At 37.1% G+C, this 20,271-nt stretch overlaps 1 protein-coding gene across 1 annotated transcript in view; it reads left to right on the top strand.

Moving 5' to 3' along the window:
• Positions 1–20,271, top strand: part of schip1.L (schwannomin interacting protein 1 L homeolog) — a 190,684-nt gene that overhangs the window by 28,880 nt on the left and 141,533 nt on the right. Inside the window, exons 2-3 of the mRNA XM_041563354.1 lie at positions 18,675–18,739; positions 19,521–19,598. Coding sequence (XP_041419288.1) covers positions 18,675–18,739; positions 19,521–19,598 — 143 coding nt within the window. The remainder of the gene's footprint in view (positions 1–18,674; positions 18,740–19,520; positions 19,599–20,271) is intronic.

Genomic DNA, 20,271 nt, shown 5'->3' with positions numbered 1-20,271 from the left:
TTTATTGCTGCTACTTGTGGCTTTTAAACAACTATCACTTTAGAGTTTAAGCACTCAGCCTGCAACCTTATACTTTAATGAGTTCACAGAACTTATCATGGACTATTAATATAATTATATATATAATAATGGTGGGTTGCATTATGTCGCTAGGATCACATTTGAGTGTCTAAGTTAAACCCGGAGGCTGAACAATTTACCTCAAAGAAACTGTATCTGTATATATATATATATCTATATATATCTATCTATATATATATATATATATATATATATATATATATATATATATATATATATATATATATATATATATATATATATATATATATATAATTTTAAACTGGAACATACATAGTAAAAAATATTATCCAGACAAAAAAACTATTTTTCTTATAAACTGGTTAGTTTGTTTTGCAGTCTATCCATTACCATTATGTATTTTTAAGAAATATCCTATTATAATGAATATTATTGTGGTGGTTAGCGTAGACCATGTGGATGAAGGTCACTCAATGACATTATGAAACATCTTCAAAACACGATTGGATGACCTTCATCAGCACTGTCAGTGCCATGCTCCATAATGAATTCACACATCTGGTGGTATCAGAAAAGTAGAGGACGCATATTATTCAAACAGTCTTCTGGCAGGTACTGCTGCTAAAGTTTCCATGAGACACCCAAGTGTTATTGTCTGCATGGCAACCAATTAGTTGCAGTGACGAGGGAAGGATACAGAAGAAGCTGTTGATGCCACAATGAGTGAGAAAGACAGGATTTTAGGGATATAATATTTATGGTCTTTATTAACAATCAAGAACTGTGAGTAATAATTATTTTGAGAAAATCTTACGTTGCTTAAAAGCCATAGTGTCTATGCTGCATAGACACTAGGGTGTTTTGTAAGTATGGAAAAAATGCAGATGGGTCATGAAACAGAAGTGAAGTAGAAGGTTGGAGAAATTTAAAACAGGTGAAAGAATGTATTAAAAATATAAATGGTGGACAACAATGAAGTATATAAATATAGTAACAAGAGAGAAGTATTGTTCATAGGTACAGCACAAAGGGATTAGATGACTTGTCCTCAGTGTTGTGCAAGAAAGAAAACACCCTCTCTACTACCTTGGCCAAGATGTCAACCTCTGGCAATGGAGTGCCCCTGTGAGAGAATAACTCAAGCTTTTAGTGCTGCAATAAAAAAACAGGTGTCTCTCCTTTTTCATGAAATTAATTTTACTAACCTATATACACCTTTGTTCAACACCAGCACAGTAACTAGAGTTGAGGACATTTATTTTCAAGGATTCATTTATAAAATGGATCCAGAATTCATATTGCCCAGCCCAAATTCATGGGAAAGCCATAGTTTCTTGGATATAAATCACTGGACTCCAGACATATAGCTGGGTGAGAAAAACAGATTGAGGAATTTAAGTTCTAGTGCTAAGCACAATTGTTGAGTTGTACATTTGCAATGATATTCCCTTTTTGATACATATTTAAGCTTGCGCACAAAGTTTCACACAGGCTTAATGATTTTCTGCTGCGGCAAGACTGGTTGATTTGATTAATATTGGCACATGTTGATAAAATAATTTGATTCGGTCACACAGTGTCAGCACTTGTGAATCGGTTCCCTGCAGAACCAAGATGACCTTATATATAGCATTAAATGTAATAAAGGGCACCTCTTTACCATTAGTCTTTACTAATGGAGACTGCAGCAAAGAACCAAAAGATCAGTATTCTATTAAAAATGCACGTTTTTATAATAAGTCTTGGAATAAACAAAGCAAATCTGATATTCAAATTAAAGTCACATTCTTATTCCTGTTTGACACAGTAAAAACAAACCATCAGTCCAGTGAGAAGCCTCTGTATAAACAAACTCCTTCCATTCACCAGATGCTACCTTAGATAAAATGCAGCTCATTATACACAGGCTTCTCAGTGGACTGCTGTTTTGTTTTGATTGTGCTCATAAGAACAGAAAGTAAACTGTTTTCAGCACTAGCTCTTTATGGAGCTTATTTGAAATGGGGGGATATATTTCCCTCCTTAAATTTCTCTGCAGCATTGTGTTGGTGTTTTGGTTAGGGGAATCTCTGTGTTTATATAGTTTTATGGTATATATCTGTAAAGACTATGGGGTAGATTTACTAAAGGACGAAGTGGCTAATTCTGGCGTCAATTCAACAGCGTTGCCACCCACAGGGACATCTCCAATTCACTGCAACAGGAGCAGGCGCCAAATCACTAGAGAAAGAGACTGTTGCTAGCATACTTTCGCACTCTATCGCCAGGCGACTTTTCGATCTGGTGAAAAGTCATTACTCCGCAAATTCAGTAAAGTGCGGATTTCACTGAACGTTACCTCTTTCACCAGAGTTGACTTCGCCACCTGAGACCAGGCGAAGTGCTAAAAAGAAGCCAGATCTTCCTCAATCTTCTGTCACTTACATCATATCCTGTGTGCCGAAAATTCATTAAAGTTCCAAAAACGCTGGTGACTTTTTTTTTGAAGCAGGATTGCCTGCAAAAGTCCTAACTTTTTTTGGGGTAACAAGTTTTCTCCAGAAATTTCATAACATATGGAACATTAATTTAAAGTGGGCTCATGTGTAGGGCATTATATTAACTCTCTTGTCTTTATTAAGGTTCCATGTCCATACAACAGTGCAAATTTTCGCTAGGCACAAATGAACACTAATGCATCTTTGATATGAAATGCTTGCACAGCTAAAGTAATGCTAGCAAAAAGTCGCTAGTGTTCCACGCCCAGGACGAAACTTCCCATGTTAGTGAATAAGCGTATTCATAGCGAATCTGCACCTGACGAATTGGTGCGAAGGGTGCGAAGCTGACGCTGGGGAAAATTTGCCCTTTAGTGAATCTGCCCCCATGTAACCAGCGTAGGAGATTGCTCCTGCTGAGGAGTCATCTATGTCCCATTTTGGCTAACACATTACAGCTAAGTGAGATTTGCCTGTTAATGAATGATAATACACACCATGCACTGACAAGGTATGGGAGGCTTATAAATAAGAAAAAAAGCTTTTAATAATCATTTTTAAATATGAAAGTATACTTTTTCTGATGGGAATGCATATAGAGCTAACAGTTTTATCAAAAAGGATACTTTTAAAATAAATATTTTTCTGATGAACCCCTATTTATAAGGTGCCAAACTTATTCCACAGCGCTGTAAAATAAATAGGTGTGTACACTGAACATATAAATTTCATACAGAAATACAATCGACAATGGGTACAGGATGGCCTTGCTCAAAAGAGCTTACAATTTAAAAAACAGACTAAAGTTTACTTGCCATAGAAGTGGTCCCCAAGGAAGATGCTGTAGGGCCTCCTAATGTCTAGTTACTCCATTTAAACAAGGCATGAATCTAAAACAATAAAATAAACCTTGTCTACGCCGTGCTTTAAAACTTTTTGCTAAATGCCTTTAAGCCTTCATTAAGTTAACACAGATAGCCTTACTATGTAGAAAAATTTAAAAAAAAATAATTACTGTTAGCTTTTCATTGTCACATTCCGTATCCAACACTGCATTATGAAAGCAGATAAAGTGAATATATTACAAACCATACAGCAGCTTGTTTAAATCCGACACCCACACCTAAAAGGTTAGAAGAATTATATTCATTAAATTGCATGAACATCACTGCTAAGTACTTTGTAGAGCAATATCAAGTCTTAATGATCAGGGTTCCTACCATGGTTATTAAATATTTAGCAGTTGCTCTCATTACACAGTGACATAACAGACCTTAAGAGACCCAAATGAGAAAATCATTGTTGTTCTACTAATGATATTATCTAATAATTGTATGTCCCTGCATAATTTTATGCCTTCCCATGCTTTACTGCAGCTTGTAGCCATATATTGTAATTTTAAGATCCGAGTGCCTTCGGGAGGGCAGTATTTTCAACCGGTTTTAATTTGCCCGGTATCGGGCTTCACAACAGTGCCTCATATTTAATGCTCATGAATACTTATGAGCTTAAGAATCTTTAATGTAATCAGTGGTATGTGATGCACATTTTAATGTAGGATGTTTTCCAGCTGCGTGCTTCTATCAATTCATAGAGTATCACTAAAGTTGTTGCATAAAGAGGGGTTTTCTCGACTTTATAATTATGTTGCCATTAAATATTAACAAAAATATGTATATAAACAGTTTCTATAACTAGTTTAGTCTGCAGTGTATTAATAGCCCCTCAATAATATCTTTTTTAAGGACCCCTTAACGTATTACAGTATTATTCAGTATGTTGAATAAATAACTCTAGACTTTATTGGTCTCTCTCCGCTCCAGGGCACCTCGGTAGCCATTATTGCTTCCCTGTCATTAAGCCTCAACTGTTGGGCAATACTTGAATACACAAATGGCCTCTTGTATCAGGAAAAGAGGCATAACTATCAATAGTGAACCCTAATTTCACCATTTAATAATATGTTTTGTAAAAATGCTATACAAATGAATAGAGAGCTATGTAAACTCTACTTTGACCATTCTTATTCATATATCCCAACGCCGTAGTTTCTCTTAGTAATTCTTACTCGCAAAGCCAGCCATGTGGTCATTTTCTATTAGTACCTTCAGTAAAAATGATGTGCCTATACTCTGCTTTTGTATATTTCTGTGTATCTTACTGGGTTAAGAAATAGTATAAAATCAGATCAAAATTGTGATTTTATTTAAAATTGGAAAGCACAATATGTTGTTGCATTACCTGTTTAAAGTAAATTACTTAATATTCTGGATTTGCATGCCTCCAAAGGCCTTGAGTCAAGTCAGTAGTCCATTTTATGGTTAGGTTTTATAATGTAATTATTTTTTAAGTTACAAGAGTGTTGGTTGATAAAGGCTCACTTTGCCCTAGAAATATATCTGCACAATGGGACCCTTGTGTGCTTTCTTTTTAGATTCTGCTATTGAGGAACAGGACCGAGGCTGGAACAAGAGAGATATTTGGGGAAAAGGGATATATAATAATCTCTATTCGCATTATACTAAGGAGTGCTGTTGGTTTATTTTTAGATAAATAGAACAGAACAGTTCTTGCCTTGTCGGTTTGGATGATTTTCTACATTCTATTAAAGATTACCACTTGTTTAATAACAAAATTGCAATGATACCATGGCTCATCAAATGCCAGATGTATGCTCCATTTGATGCAGTAATTTGTTCTATGCATGGCTTGTTATTTTTGTTGTATGGTAATAAAACACTAGCAATTAACTGATGAAATAAGCCGTATAGGCCACGTAGAAAAGCACTACTCTTTCAGCATGTCAGCAGCTCTTCTTAGAGCACACCCACACTATAACTGGAACTTTTATAACAATTATGGAACAACATGTACAAGATAAGTGGATGGTTGTACGCACAAAATTACCATTTTAACATTAATAACTTGTGTTATTGTGTGACCAAATGAATACGTGTAAGAGATGTAAGGCAAAGAGATGTCACAAAACAGGGAACAGATAATTCTGTTTAAAAAATGAAGTGTTTTGGAAGGAATGAGCGAGCTATCAGTTCACATAGTGGATTATCCACTGGAGTTGCTCTTTGGAACCTATTTAATACAGGTCAGAAGCTAAGTACACAATTTTGACCAGGGAGACCAGCTTCTTGTGGAAGGAACTCCTAGCAGGGCTGGGGTGGCATGTTTGGAGTAAACACAGGAGTATAAACTAATTCCCAGAAGAAAAAATCAAGATGTGAGTACATGGACTACACCAAACATTTATATTGGGGTGGGTTGGTAGTCCATAAGGGCTCATAGTTGTGAGGAATTTCCCCAATGGTGTTGGTAATGTCCTATATGTACAGGGCTATCCTGGCCATTTTGCCAACTGAGGTGGCCTTCATTCTACCACCACCCCCACCCCCCCATGGCACTCACACTTTCAGCGCCGGAGAGGGTCGGGCGTCCACCTTGCTAGCAAAGAGCCGAATTTCCAGGTTGAAAAAACCAGGAGGCACTGCTCAACTCGCCTCATTGGCGGAGCACCCCTGTGTAGGAGGTTTTTTAGGATTTGTGCTTTTATGCTAAGTTGGGCAGACCTGTGTTTCAATAAGCTGAATATAAATTGAAGATGTCGATCTGGCAATGCCATTTGCCATTTAATGTTGCTTTCCCATTAACAGGGTTTATATCTCTTCATCTTAAGTCTCTCAGATAACATGTCTGCAAGACATACATGTTACAATAGCGATCTTTCCAAAGGATCTTTGAAAAAAAAATTTGTTTTCAATACAGACATTTCGAGCTGAATCATCAGATATACAGATAGAAACAATAGAATTTTATCTGTATCTGACGATTCAGGAGTAAACACTGGAGCGATGTTTAGGCACCCATCAAAATTTTCCTACCTGGCCGACTGATGAGCTGACCAATATCCAAGTCTAATATATGTGCGTGTACAATCACCTTAATAAACACATATGGTAGACTTAAAGGAGTTTGATGAAAATGGCCTGAGATTTTTGACTTTTTTATTTTATTAATATATAATTATAGAGCCAACATATTGTGCAGCGTTGTTGTTGAAATTCCCCTTTAAGGTTCATCATTTGTCAGGTCCCCACTCAGTTTATAACAAGGTTATAGATATAGGTATGGGATCCATTATCTGAAAACCGGTTATCCATGAAGCTCCAAATTAAGGGCATCTCCCATAGACTCCATTTTAATAAAATAGTTCAAGTGATGATTTCCTTTTCTTTTTCCTAATAATAAAACAGTATGTTGTGCTTGATTCAAAGTAAGATATAATTAATCCTTATTGGAGGCAAAACAATTCTATTTCAAAGCCTTAAGATATGGAGATCCAAATTACAGAAAGATTACGTATCTGGAATACCCCAGGACTCAAGTTAGTATAACATTTCCGACTATAAAAATTCCATTTGGATATACCAGAAATTTAGGGGACAGATTTATCAAGGGTCGAATTGAAAATGTGAAATTCGAATTTTCAAGTTTTTTTATGGTCAAAATTGTCAAATCGACTAGAGAGTTCTTCAAATTCAATTCGAGTTTTTCAAAAAAATTCTAATCTAATTTGATCTTATTCACCCTAGTTTAAAAATTTTTGATTTTTATAATGAATTTCGATTGGTTGAATTTTGAGTTCATGGGAGTTTTAAAAAACGTGCATGAATTCGAAATTTGACCCTTGATAATTGTGCGTCCTGTTGTCACTAAGGATTCTCAGTTGACTGATTGTAGACAGATTTGAAAGGGCTGCAAGCCCAAAAAATAAAATGTTGCCTAATCAAAGAGAATATAATTCTAAGCATCTGTCCAATATACTGTACATTAATGATAGAATTTTCATGATTTTTATAGCTATTTCTGAATGCCATTTCTATTGAAATCAGTAGGCTCCATTTCACACAATGCCTTAAAATGCTTTTTCACAGGTCTTTCAATCAGCTGGCTTCCGCTTTCTTGTTTCAATAATCAGTGCAGCCTGCAGTGCACAGAATAGCAAGTAAATGAATAAACTGGCACTGTATGTATTAGAAAGTTGCATAGAATTCCAACATACTACCTGAGACTGTGGTTGATAGGGTTGTCACAATTTCTGGAAAAAACTCCCTATATTGTTATCTTCCTTCCCTATAAATAATATTGACACCCTTGTGGTTGTCCACGTGCCCTAAAGTTATTGCAGCCTTGTTTCTAATAACTATACTCATGTGTATGGTGTTTATTTTGATGCTTAATCTTCTTACCCGTGTGAAGATCATTATACTCAGTTTTTATGTTGGTAGGCTTGGTAGGTTGGTTGCCAGAAGGTGAACGATTTAAAGCACTGGTTTTCATATGATAATTTCCATGATTGCAACTTTTTCAAACTTTTTTTCTAATATTTTAACAAATCAATTTTGTACAAGGATTTTAAAAACACTTCCATGTAAAAGCTGACATAGAAGTCAATATAAGGTTGGCTGCAACTCAGATTAAGCCATTTGAGATCAGGTTTAGTTGTAATTAATTACTATTTTTGTCATGATTTAAAAAAAATGTCATGTGAAAATGCATTATTCTGCCCCAAAGAAAGCATAGGCAACAAAATGTATTGTATAGCTACTGATGCACTTTCTATAATCTGAACAAAACCAACTAGAAGGGATTTACAGTGCCTGAAACATCCTTTATAAACACAATTTATAAGATTAAAGGTAATTAAGTCACTCCATTTTATTCTCCTGTGGCTCCTTTTAAAGGGGTAGCATTACCTCTATCTCCTATTTAAAACAATAGGATGATTCTGAGCTTAAGGTCACTATAAGACGCAAAGATCCGCTCATTTGGCGACATCGCCAAACGAGAGAATCTTTCCCCGATATGCCATTAACGAGCATGGCTATATCGGGGGTAATCTGAACGATCCGATTACGATGCGCAATCGGTAGATGTCGGTACTCTCCACACACGAACCCAAAATCGCACGAATCCTCGATTCGTACGATAGGATCTGTGCGTCTATGGCCAGCTTAAGTCTGCTGATGAAAATGAGGGACTTCCAATGCAGCACTGTAATGCAGGTTTATAGAATGTTAGCAGGGAATATTCTCACATTGCTATCAGTAATACTAGGGTTCCCATCTGTCCTGTTTTGTATGGGCTGTCTGGGTGATAACTGCCTGCTTGGTTTTCCAAATTAGGAAATCTGGACAGTTCTATCCTTGAATGTTGCAACAGTCAGTCAGCTCCTCTCCCTGCAAGGACTTATCAAAACCAAAAGGTACACACCCTGCAGGTCATTTATAAAGTTTGCACAGTGCATATTTATTTGCAGATGGTTGTATTGCCCATGTTTTTTCTAATGTGCAATATTGTTTGTGTGGCACACAAATGAGATGGGTATTTGTATGAGTGTGGCCACTGTGCAAGGTTGTTGTGCACAAATATAACATTGGCTGTCATTTAAATTTGCAGTTTTTCAAATATTTTTTCAGCCACCAAATCCATGGTGTAACTTGAATGCAGAGTGCGCATAAAAATTAGCAGTTTGCTATTATGCCATATTTAAAAAGCTCTTATGGACAGTTTCAGTGCAAAGAACATTTCACAATTCTGTTTGCATTACAAACATTAATCTTATCTAGTTTATAAATATGAACATGCACAGTTAAAATATGTTCACTGTGAGAATCATTCTGCGCTGAGCCCCCAAGTACAACAACCAAGGTCTGTTTTATGCAACAACAAAAAGAAAGCCCCTTTACAGAAATCTGCAGGAACAACTCTATAATATAACATTTTCTATAACTATAATCAAACAAAGCCTTATAAATATAAACAGTATATCTTTGTTGCACAGAGCCATAGCCATAGTGTTCTTGGGGACCCCCAGAAATCACTGGGCCTGTCTCTGTTATGCACTGCTGTTACCTGCTGCTGGGTCCTGGTGGTGGACACTGACACTGCATCAAAACTCCAGCACAAACTAAATATTCATTTGTATTGCTCCTCCCAAGAGCCTGCTAAAAGCATGGAACGGCCTTATATTGCAAATTGTTTTTTAAAAGAAGGGATTATTTTACAGTCACGGCAAGAAATAGGGATGCAATACTATTCTGGGTCTGTACCGACAGACGTTTGGCTCCCTTCCAATTTAATCTTCTCAAAATGGTGTTCCAGCTGGGTCACTTTTGGTGTAATCTGTGAGATGTGTCTCCTAAGGCTTTCAATTGGAACCGCTGCATCCCAGCTGCCAGGGAAAAGCATCCTTCGGAGCAGCGAGGGGCACAAGAGCATATCCGAATCCGTTTATGTGCATGCACCAACATAGCTAGCTCCATAAATCTCCCCGCAATTGAGCAATAATCAATATTTCATGTTCAATTCCACAAAACTGAAATTAGTATAGATTTTCTGACTTCTGCGCATTTAAATTATTCAAACATTTACTAGATGTTATTGTAGCTTTCTTATTGCAGTCTCCTTATATCATGCGGTGATGTCTGACGGAATGATGTCACCGAGGGAAATATCCCAGGCTTAGACTGTAGGCACTGTTTATACAACACTGCAGCATAAAAAGCTACAGGATAAATGAGGAATAGAAGCAAACATGTATTTATTGCTTATCTAGTCTAAAGTGTGAGCTTTAATGATTAATTATAGAACCCCCATTAAAAATGATAATATATTTTTATTTTACTATATTTGTTCTATCACAGAGGTGCTAAATGGCATCCTTCTTCTGTCCAGTAAGAAATTAAACACATTTTATAGAACAAAATACAGGCATAGGTCTATTATTAGGGTTTTCTGCATAAGAGATCTTTACGTAATTTGGATCAGCATACCTTAAATCGGCATAATTTACACATTAAATAAACCCAATAGGTTTGTTTTGCCACTGATACAGATTTATGCAGCTTAGTTACAAGTACAACAAAATCAATTATGGGGTAGCTGCTGTCTATACAGCGAGTCCTGTGCACAGGCCCAATTAAACCAAAGTAAATATCAAAGACATGCACAGTTTCTCGCTTAAAAACATTTATTGGTGCATATAAACCACAAAAAATAACATGTCAATATTCAATTCACACACACCACAAAGCAGTGTCTCCCCCCCAGTCTGCCTACCTGTTGTTAGCCACCGGTGGTGGCTAACAACAGGTAGGCAGACTGGGGGGGAGACACTGCTTTGTGGTGTGTGTGAATTGAATATTGACATGTTATTTTTTGTGGTTTATATGCACCAATAAATGTTTTTAAGCGAGAAACTGTGCATGTCTTTGATATTTACTTTAGTTACAAGTACAAAGTACTGTTTTTTTTATTATAGAGAAAAAAAATAAAGCCAATTAAAGGGGTTGTTCGCTTTCCTACACGGTTTTCAGTTCAGTAGGTTTCAGATTCACCAGACTTTTTCTAATTACTTTCTATTTTCTATGTGTGACCGTTTTTATAATATCGAAGTGTAAAGTTTCGTTTCTGGTGAACAATCTGAAAACAACTCAACTGAAAAAAAGTGAAGGCGAACAACCCCTTCAAATTTGAATTATTTGCTTAACATAGACTTTATGGGAGATGGACTTCTTATAATCAAAGCTTTCCGGATAAGTGGTTTCTTGATAAAGGATCCCATATCTGTACCTGTAAATTGTTTATTGGAGTAAACTACCCTGTTTTTTACCCTTTCAGTGCTGGAGAGCATTCACTCTGCCTATGCCGTAAATTCTATTGTTCCAAGTTCTCTTTTGCTCCATGTTTATTGGCAACACACTGGACAAAGGGGTCCAACACTATGTAAAAAGCTTAATGTGATCTGTAAAATGAAAATTCGTCAATAAAACATTCCCTGGAGGGTTTCAACAGTGCATGCACGTAAGTGTTGACTTGCTGACATGCAGTATTCCAAGTCAGTCAAAATGATCTTTCAGTAAATGGAGCATGAACCATACTTGCTCCCTCCACTGGGCACATAGGGGTCGTGTAGAAAGCTCTTTTCCCCTGCAGTGCTTTGCAAAGAGTTCTACACTCTGTAGTTGCACTTTGCAGAAATGGGCAAAAAAACACTACAGGCAAAACCTGCTCTGCACCAGTTTATACAGTTCATGACCCTTACACTGGGCCATTTTGAGCTTCATACAACAGTTCTTTTTGTAAGACACCAGGCTGATACAATTGTCACATAAGTTTTGCATCATGTTATCCCACTGTATTAATTCTGCTTATATCTGATTCTTTGAAAATGCAGGCCCAGTGTAATGTACTGTATAAACTGGTGCAGAGCAGGTTTTGTAGAACTGTTTGCAAAGCGCTACTTATACTTAGTGCAAGTTGCTGGGCTATTAATTCACTTTTTTTAATTGCTACATGATCTGGTATCATATATTTACAAGAGAAGAATAATAATAAATATACTGTATTTTCAGTGTTATATATTTTTGACATACGGTATTTAATGGCCTTCCATATGGGCTAATAAATCTGCAACACAAGGCACCCCAGCATACTGTCGGGAGGGTAAGAAAATGTCATTAATGAGTAAGACTTCATCTGTATATTGACCCTGCACCATAAAAAAAAAACTTGGCATGACACAATGCAGCGCTTAGAAACCTATCACATGACTGTGTTTGGGGTTTGTGAGCTAGGTTCCCTCAACAGAATAAAGCCCCTTGATGCTGGTAAGAGCTTAGGACAGCTTGTCGTGCAGAAGTCCTGCTTTACAAACAGGACCATATGACATTGCCAGGAGTGTTTATAAGGAAGGGGAATGATCTAAAACAGTCTAGCATGCCCCTTAGTGTGGATGTGTATTTTTAACTTGGTTTGGAGCAAGAGTAGAAGAATGACCATCTCTGGAACCTGTTGTTTAGTTGCTCTAGGAGAATAAAGGCCAAGCAGCTCTAAACTCCACCTAGGATTAGCTAGTGAGGATATTACCCAGTAGCACAATCACCATACAGAACTCTGTATAATGTATATGATTAAAATGAGAGCTGTTCCCCCTGAAGCATTTCTAGGACTTTCCCAAGTGTGCATGGCATGGTCTCAATTATGAGTTCTGTTATAATGAATTGTTTTGAATGAATTATATTGTTGATTTGTTATTATATTGATAATAGTTACAGTCTCTAAATTATAAAAAGTTATCTGCTTATGAACATAAATCTCGGTTTTATGTGCTAAATGTGCACCATGCAATCAAATGTATTCTCCCCCATTTATATCTGCAAGGGTTTCTGCTGGGTGTAAGGAGTCTGAATATAACCCATGCTTTACCCTGAGCCGCCTTGGGGATTTTGGGAACCCTTAACAATAGTATTATATTTAGATGGCCAGAATCATTTAGGCATCACATAGTGAGTAAGTGTGTGTGTGTAATTTTGCAATTTGTTTGAATGTATAATATTATATGTATAAATTATATATATATATAATATATATATATATATATATATATATATATATATATATATTTACCACTATCTATGATGTTATGATATTTTTCTGTGAACGATTGCTTTGTTTGCCGATGCAGAGAAGAAACACACTGGTCACACAGTACAGGCAGCTCATTTATCACCTTTTCACTGCAGCAGAAATCTTACATTTGCCACCACTACCTGACATGCTTAACTTGTTTATTAGCAAAGTTGTGTTTATGTGTTTCCAGCATTACAGGCTCCACCTCGGCAGCATTTGGGGTTGACAATGGCTTAATGCAAAATGAGAAACCGTTTTTAAGAAGAAGAAGCCTGGTTCTTGTAATAAACCAACAATTTTGTTAACAGCAGTGTAGTTGGCTGAAAAGACTGTAAAGCTGGCCATACAAGTAGAGGGTTTTTGCCAAATGAGTGGATCACTCCCTGATATGCCCACATTGAGGTGGGTGATATCGGGCTCATCCAATCGTAGGCCCTAGGGTCCAACAATTGGATCATAATGTAGGCAATACGGGCCGGTTGGATCACAGGACAGCATCAATGAACAGATGCGGCTGTGACCGACAGGATTTTTAACCCTGCCCAATCGACATCTGCCGACTTTTGGCTAGATATCGATCAGGGAACCCCATCAGAGGGCCCCACGCATGGGTCGATAGGCTGCCAACACGGTCTGTCGGCAGCTTTTATCGGCACGTGTATGGCCAGCTTAACTTATAGAGGCATAGAAAGGGAGAATATGATAGCTAAAGCTAAAATGCTACTCCATAGACTGTATTGTTGAAATACACCTCATAATTTATCAAGGTGCACATCACTGGAATGCTCAATTCTTCCATTATCGTACAGGTACGGGATCCGTTATTTTCGAATTACGGGAAGGCCATCTCCCATAGACTACATGTATCCAAATAATCCACATTTTTATAAAATATTTCCTTTTTCTCTGTAATAATAGTAGCTTGTACTTGATCCAAGCTTAGATAAAATTAATACTTATTCGAAGCAAAACCAGCCTATTGGGTTTATGTAATATTTACATGATTTTCTAGTAGACTTAAGGCATAAAGATACAAATTACGGAAAGATCTGTTATCCGGAAGACCCCAGGTCTCTAGAATTCTGCATAACAGGTCCCGTACCTGTAGTATTATCATGTGAGACAGCCCATCATAACAGGTCTAGTAATGGGACACATGCAGGACCATACAGAGTTGACTGTTCTGCAATGTAAAACTACATAGTCAAATAAAAATTAGCATTGCAAGGATTTCATAAAAGAAAACGTACTGTATGTCTTTAGTGTCCATATAAATCTTGTTCTTGTGTGCTTTTGTTATTTAAATGCTCAAAATAAATATTTCTGTGGAACCTGAACAGTAGGTAGAAAATAAACATTTTATACCAAGCATTATATTGTTACATTACATAAATTACCGTTAATGCTTTCACAAAGAAACTGTTTAGCCTTTCCCATTCTATTTGTAAACTAAATGGAAAGAAATTAAACCAAATACCTTACAAACACACTGTACACATGGGGTTGCATCTTAGTTGCACTGGAATCCATTTAACTTTTCAGACCTTACTCTGAAAATGCAGAAGTTTCCATCATACTCTTCTGAATATATAAATAAACAGCACACAAAAAGAAAGTTCTACCCAAGCCAATTCATTCTGGTCAGTGTCGGACTGGCCCATCAGGATACCAGGAAAACTCCCGGTGGGCCCAGTAGTCACTGGGCCTCTTGCTTCTAACCATTTTGCCTATTTCATGGTCATTCCCTATTTCTTTAAGGAACTTAATAATGGAAGAATAGAGTATAGTATGTAGAGATAAAAGACTAGGAGAATAAAGATGTTGAGTGAAGAGAGAAGGAATAATAGTTTGGAAAGTGGGCCCACAGTCTAAAGTTTTCTGTTGGGCCCCTGGCATCCCAGTCCGACACTGATTCTGGTATACGTGAGTGCCTACATGCTTACGTGTAGGGTTTTAAGGGATACTTATGTAATTTGTATCTACATATATTAAGTTTGTAGGGACCCATAGGTTATGGGCCATGTCCCTATAGCTTTAAATCCATACCCTTGCTGGTTATCTAGTTTACATATCTAATTTACATATCCCAGTTATTGGCATAAGAGGCTTTATGACAACTTTCTGCCACACTTTAAATAGTGCCTGGTTAGTGGTGGATCTTCCTCTTTGGATTCTGGTTGCTGACCCATCTGGATGTTCCCACTGAGCCTGGGTACACTTAGGCCCAGTAAAGCTAATTCTGCCCTAGTGGGACCCTGGGGTGCTTCGCCAATGAGGCGAGTTGAGGCTATCGCCTCAGGCGGCAGCACCCCACTAGGTACCAGGGGCAGCAAAAATGCTGCTCCTGGTACTTTAAGAGCGAATTTCCGGGGGAGGGGGGGCAGCAGGCGGTGGAGCGGCCAGGATCGCCCCTGGTGGGACCAGTACCTTTAGAGATAAGTCAGGGAGCAGGGACCGCGTGGACGAGGACAGAATATTTGTATCTGACAAATAAACTTTTCCCTTTTCTATTTTACTGCAAGAATCTTCTGGCGTCCTTTATTTCTCAGTTTTATTTTCACAGTAGCCTATGGGAGTTGTAGTTGAACTACACCATACCTTCATCTCTTCTACTTAGCGAAGGCCGTGCCTTAAGTGTTAGACATTTGTTAGAGTCAAATGTAACCCATGCTCTATCAACATAGCTGGGCATTAACCCCGTGGTATCTAATAAAATAGTGCTACACATTAAATAAACCCAGTAGGTTTGTTTCTTTACCAATATGGATTTATGCAGCAAAGTTTAGATCAAGTAATAGGTACTGGTTTATTTTTACAGAATAAAAGGAAATTCATTTCTTATAATGAAGTCTATAGGACATGGTCTTCCTGTATATCTGCAATGGTAGATAGTAAGAAGAAACTAACAAGGAACTGATAAAACACAGAAAGTAACTAGGGAGAGAAACTAAGAAGAAATGAAAATAAATGGAGAGGAGAAATGAGTATCAGGCGAATAACTATATGGTAAAACAACAAAGCAATTGATAATCCACAGGGAAGAGATGTACAGAATACATAAGCAGCAATAAATTATCTAAAAAAGCATAACTGAAGGGAAACATTAAGAAGTAGTGGATGAACAAATAGATGAAACAGAGAAACTAGGGACCAAATGTTATTTTGCAGAAAATAATTTACAGAGAAACTAAGGAGCAGTGGCTAATAAAAGAAAAATGATTGCTTGCGAGATCTACAGAGCAATGGATAATCTACAAAATATAACTGCACTAAACAATAAACAAGCAATACAGAATCCAGAGAGATAAAAAGTACAGGTACGGAGGTGCTGGGCACCTATGGAGAACATGAAGAATAACTGTACTGAGAGGTAAAACAGTAGTGGATTATTATTTCACGAATATACACTATTGCTGACCTTTTTAAGGTAAGACTGTTCACCTGCATCCAAATTACAGTCATCCATATTTATTATTATTTTGCAGACATGATCAATAACTGTAATTTGCCAGATAAAGTGGAATTTTATATTTTATGCATGACGAGAGTATGATACTGCAATTGGGCCCTGGAAGCTGCCATGTCTCATGAAGTTCAAAAGTACTACCAAAGTTGGGTGAAAGCATTTATACAATTTATATTGTTGAATCCAGTGCTAGATTTGTAATGCTCTGTTCTGACACAGCTGTGGTAGAAGGATACACCTTTAAAGATTTGATTTATTTTCTATATATAGTCGACTTTACTGCTTTTGTTCTGCTGAGATACAGCTTTAAGGCCTTGCTAAGCTTACTTACTTTTAATAAGATAGACAATGTGCCATTGGTCTTGATTTATATTGTTTTGCAATATTCATATGTTCTGCATCTCTCTGGTTTGAAATTTCACTGGCTCTGTGGTTGCTAGAGTTCCATGTACCGTAGCAACCAGGGAGTGGTAGGGAATTCAGAGTGGAAAATGAATAGGACAGGGCTTGTACAAAAGATGAGTAAAAAAATGAAGAACTGGTCAATCTATAACACATTAAAACACTTTTCCTGTTTTGGTTACATTAGGCATTTGGATAATATAATGCATTTGTCAGTATGTGGCAACCCTATGAGTGTTTCATCTAAGCAGACAATGCAGAAGCTGGAACAGACAGTGCTGTACTTTCCAGTGATTTATGGGGTAATCATACCAAAAAATCATGAGCAATCTGTATGCACATTACTCTCTGCTACATGGGAAATACTATGAACAGTGGGCACAACTTTGACTAGATTGCTTTTATCTGAAATATCGAAATGGTAATTGTGATTGGAATGTGATACCTCCGTGGAATATATAAGAAATACATTTCTTTTCCCTCCCCATGTGTGACTCCATGCACACAGAGTTAATAGCAGAGGAGCCGTTGATCGTGCTTGTTCTGAGTATTAACTGATCCCTGTGTGACGATTGAGGAGATGAGATCTGAGGTTACAGCTGTGCTTGGCCTTTAATAAGGGATAAACTGCTGGTAATCCTGTGTTGGTTATTAACAATGACATAATAAATCCATAATTTAAATTGTCACTTATTGTAGTACAAAGCAGACCTCGCATACAGTACTGTGGAGTTTATTATCCAGAACAGTCATCTATAACATCTGCATTGGGTTATTGGGGTATGGAGCATGTAGTAGACCAGACATTCCTGCCATCATATTTCAAGAAAAAGGATTCACGTCAGATTAAAACAGGAGGAATTCTCTCACTACCTATGGGTGAGCTTTCCTTAGTTGCCATGAATAAAATCTAGGAAGCCAGAAATAATCACCTTTAAGGTAACTTTTAGTATGTTGTAGAATGGCAATTTCTAAGCAACTTTTCAATTGGTTTTCATTATTTATTTGTTATAGTTTTATAGTTATTTGCAATTTTCTTCTCTTTGCAGCTTTCAAATGGGCATCGCTGACCCCCATCTAAAAAACAAATGCTCTGTAAGGCTACAAATGTATTGTTATTGCCAATATTTATTACTCATCTTTCTATTGAGGCCTCTCCTATTTATATTCCAGTCTCTTATTCAAATCAATGCATGGTTGCTAGGGGAATTTGGATCCTAGCTCCCAAATTGCTTAAAATGCAAATTGAAGAACTGCTGAATAAAAAGCTAAATCACTCAAAAACCTTAAATAATAAAAAATGCTAAAAAGTTATCTCAAAGGTGAACAACTCCTTTAAGTGCTTTCAATGTATTGCCTCTTATCAATTGCCATTACTGGGGCTTACTGCAATCAAAATGTATTGCACATAACAGCTTAAACAGGCATTGGCTAAAATGCTCTGTGTATTGTATGTTTTAAGTGATTTCAGAGATGTATTTACAGTTTTAGACAGTTTTTTTGCTGCTAGGCAGGCTTTAGCTCAACACTTCTTGTATAAGGCCCAGAGGTGCCAGTGACTTTGTCCTTCTTTAATATATTAACCCTAGAGTTACTGACTTAAAATGAAGCCAAAAGCCTCTATTCCGGAGTGCAAGGTGTGCCTATGAATGTTCATTGTGGGGACAGAGTACAAAGTTAAAAATGGTGATTTGTGCCTGTTGTTTGCACTCTGCCCCACTAATCATTTAGTTCTTTTATGTTCTTCAGTTTAAAATGCCCATGAAGCAGGCATTAGTAACCCGATTTTGTTCCATTTACAGGAAGAAGTGGGGAATCTGCAGCATGTGATAGAGCACATCAATGATGGTGCTTTCTTTCTGGACAGGTAAACAATAATATCTCTCACTACAAAGAAGCAAAAGGTTCTGTACATCTTTTTTTTTTGTGACAGAACAAAGGGCGAGTGATGTAGACTCTCCTTCCTCTTGTTCCTCTCCCTGCACTCTGGGGACTCATTTCATAAAAACTCCAGAATGCAACAATGTCATTTAATGTTTGGAATGTTGTGTGGTTATTCCACAGATCTGATAACCTGGACTGTGAGTTTTGCACAGGGGAATGGGCTGAGTGGGTCCTTCACTCTAGAGCATTAGGGGACAGGAGGGACAGGAGCACCCCCTGAACCATTTTGCCCATGTCTAATATATAACACCTCATCTCACCCAACCTCATCGACCTGCCTTAGCTGCTTCCTTATCATTGTGGCAGAGATTATAACCATCAAGTCAGCCTAATTCTCCATACATGTCAACGAATGGACATTTTTCTTTCTTTCAATATGTTTACTTCCACTGGCTTAGTTATGTTTAGTTATTTTCAGTTTATTGTTGTCAGTCTCTTAAAATTGTATTTCGTTTTTAATCACACTATGCCATCATATTGAATACATGTCTTTCTTCATCTGTCATAATGTTATTACTTGTTTAATATGAAAATCAAATAAAACATTTTCAAAATAAAATAAATTCTCCATACACAGCAAAACCTTCTTCCTAAACCACATTATAAGAAAGATGGCCATTTCCTTCTGCTTCATTTTTATGCGTCTACAAAAGTATGAGAAATGTGACAAATTAATATTTGCATGTTTTGATTATATCTTACAGCCATCAACATAACATGGATGTATCTGGTACAGGAAAATGCCAATCTGGTTTAAAGCCTTTGGAGTCCAAAGTAAAAATGTAAGAAAGCCTTGAACCTGTGTTTGGTGGGAATGAATGTACCTTGATTGCCTGTAGGAAGACAAGTTTTAGTAAATAGCTGAAATTGTTTAGAAATTTGATATATTGCACACAGTTTGGTAGCACACTCCAGCAGAATGCCAAAAATCTGCCTGGTACTCAGTGGCATAACTAGATGTAACAGGGCCCCATAAGAAAATTCATAAATTAAGATATAATGAAATAGCTCATTATTTTGGGCCTTACTAGTCCCCCTACACTGCAGAGTCTGCTTCCTCTGTAGTTAAACCCCCGCTGGTCCTCCTTATTCAGATCATAATAGATGTCCATGAAGAACAAGTAGATTGAGTGATGATGCCATCATTTAGATGTTATAGGAAAATTCAATAGCTGTAAATGAGCTCTTAAAGAAGAATTAAAGCTAAACTAAAGAAGTAGATAGAAATGTTGGACATTATGTTTTGGGCTTCTGTACCAGCCCAAGGCAACCACAGCCCTTTAGCAGTAAAGATCTGTATCTCCAAAGATGCCCCAGTAGCTCCCCATCTTCTTTTCTGCTGATTTACTGCACATGCTCTGTGCTGCTGTCACTTACTGAGCTTAGGGACCGACTCAAAATATACAGTACACAAAGAAATGTCACAATATAAGGCTAAATTAATAATTAATACAG

The sequence above is a fragment of the Xenopus laevis genome, chromosome 5L (assembly GCF_017654675.1).
Source record: "Xenopus laevis strain J_2021 chromosome 5L, Xenopus_laevis_v10.1, whole genome shotgun sequence".
Classification (NCBI taxonomy): domain Eukaryota; kingdom Metazoa; phylum Chordata; class Amphibia; order Anura; family Pipidae; genus Xenopus; species Xenopus laevis.
The sequence above is the reverse complement of the archived record's forward strand: the minus strand, read 5'-3'. Positions and strand labels throughout refer to the sequence as shown.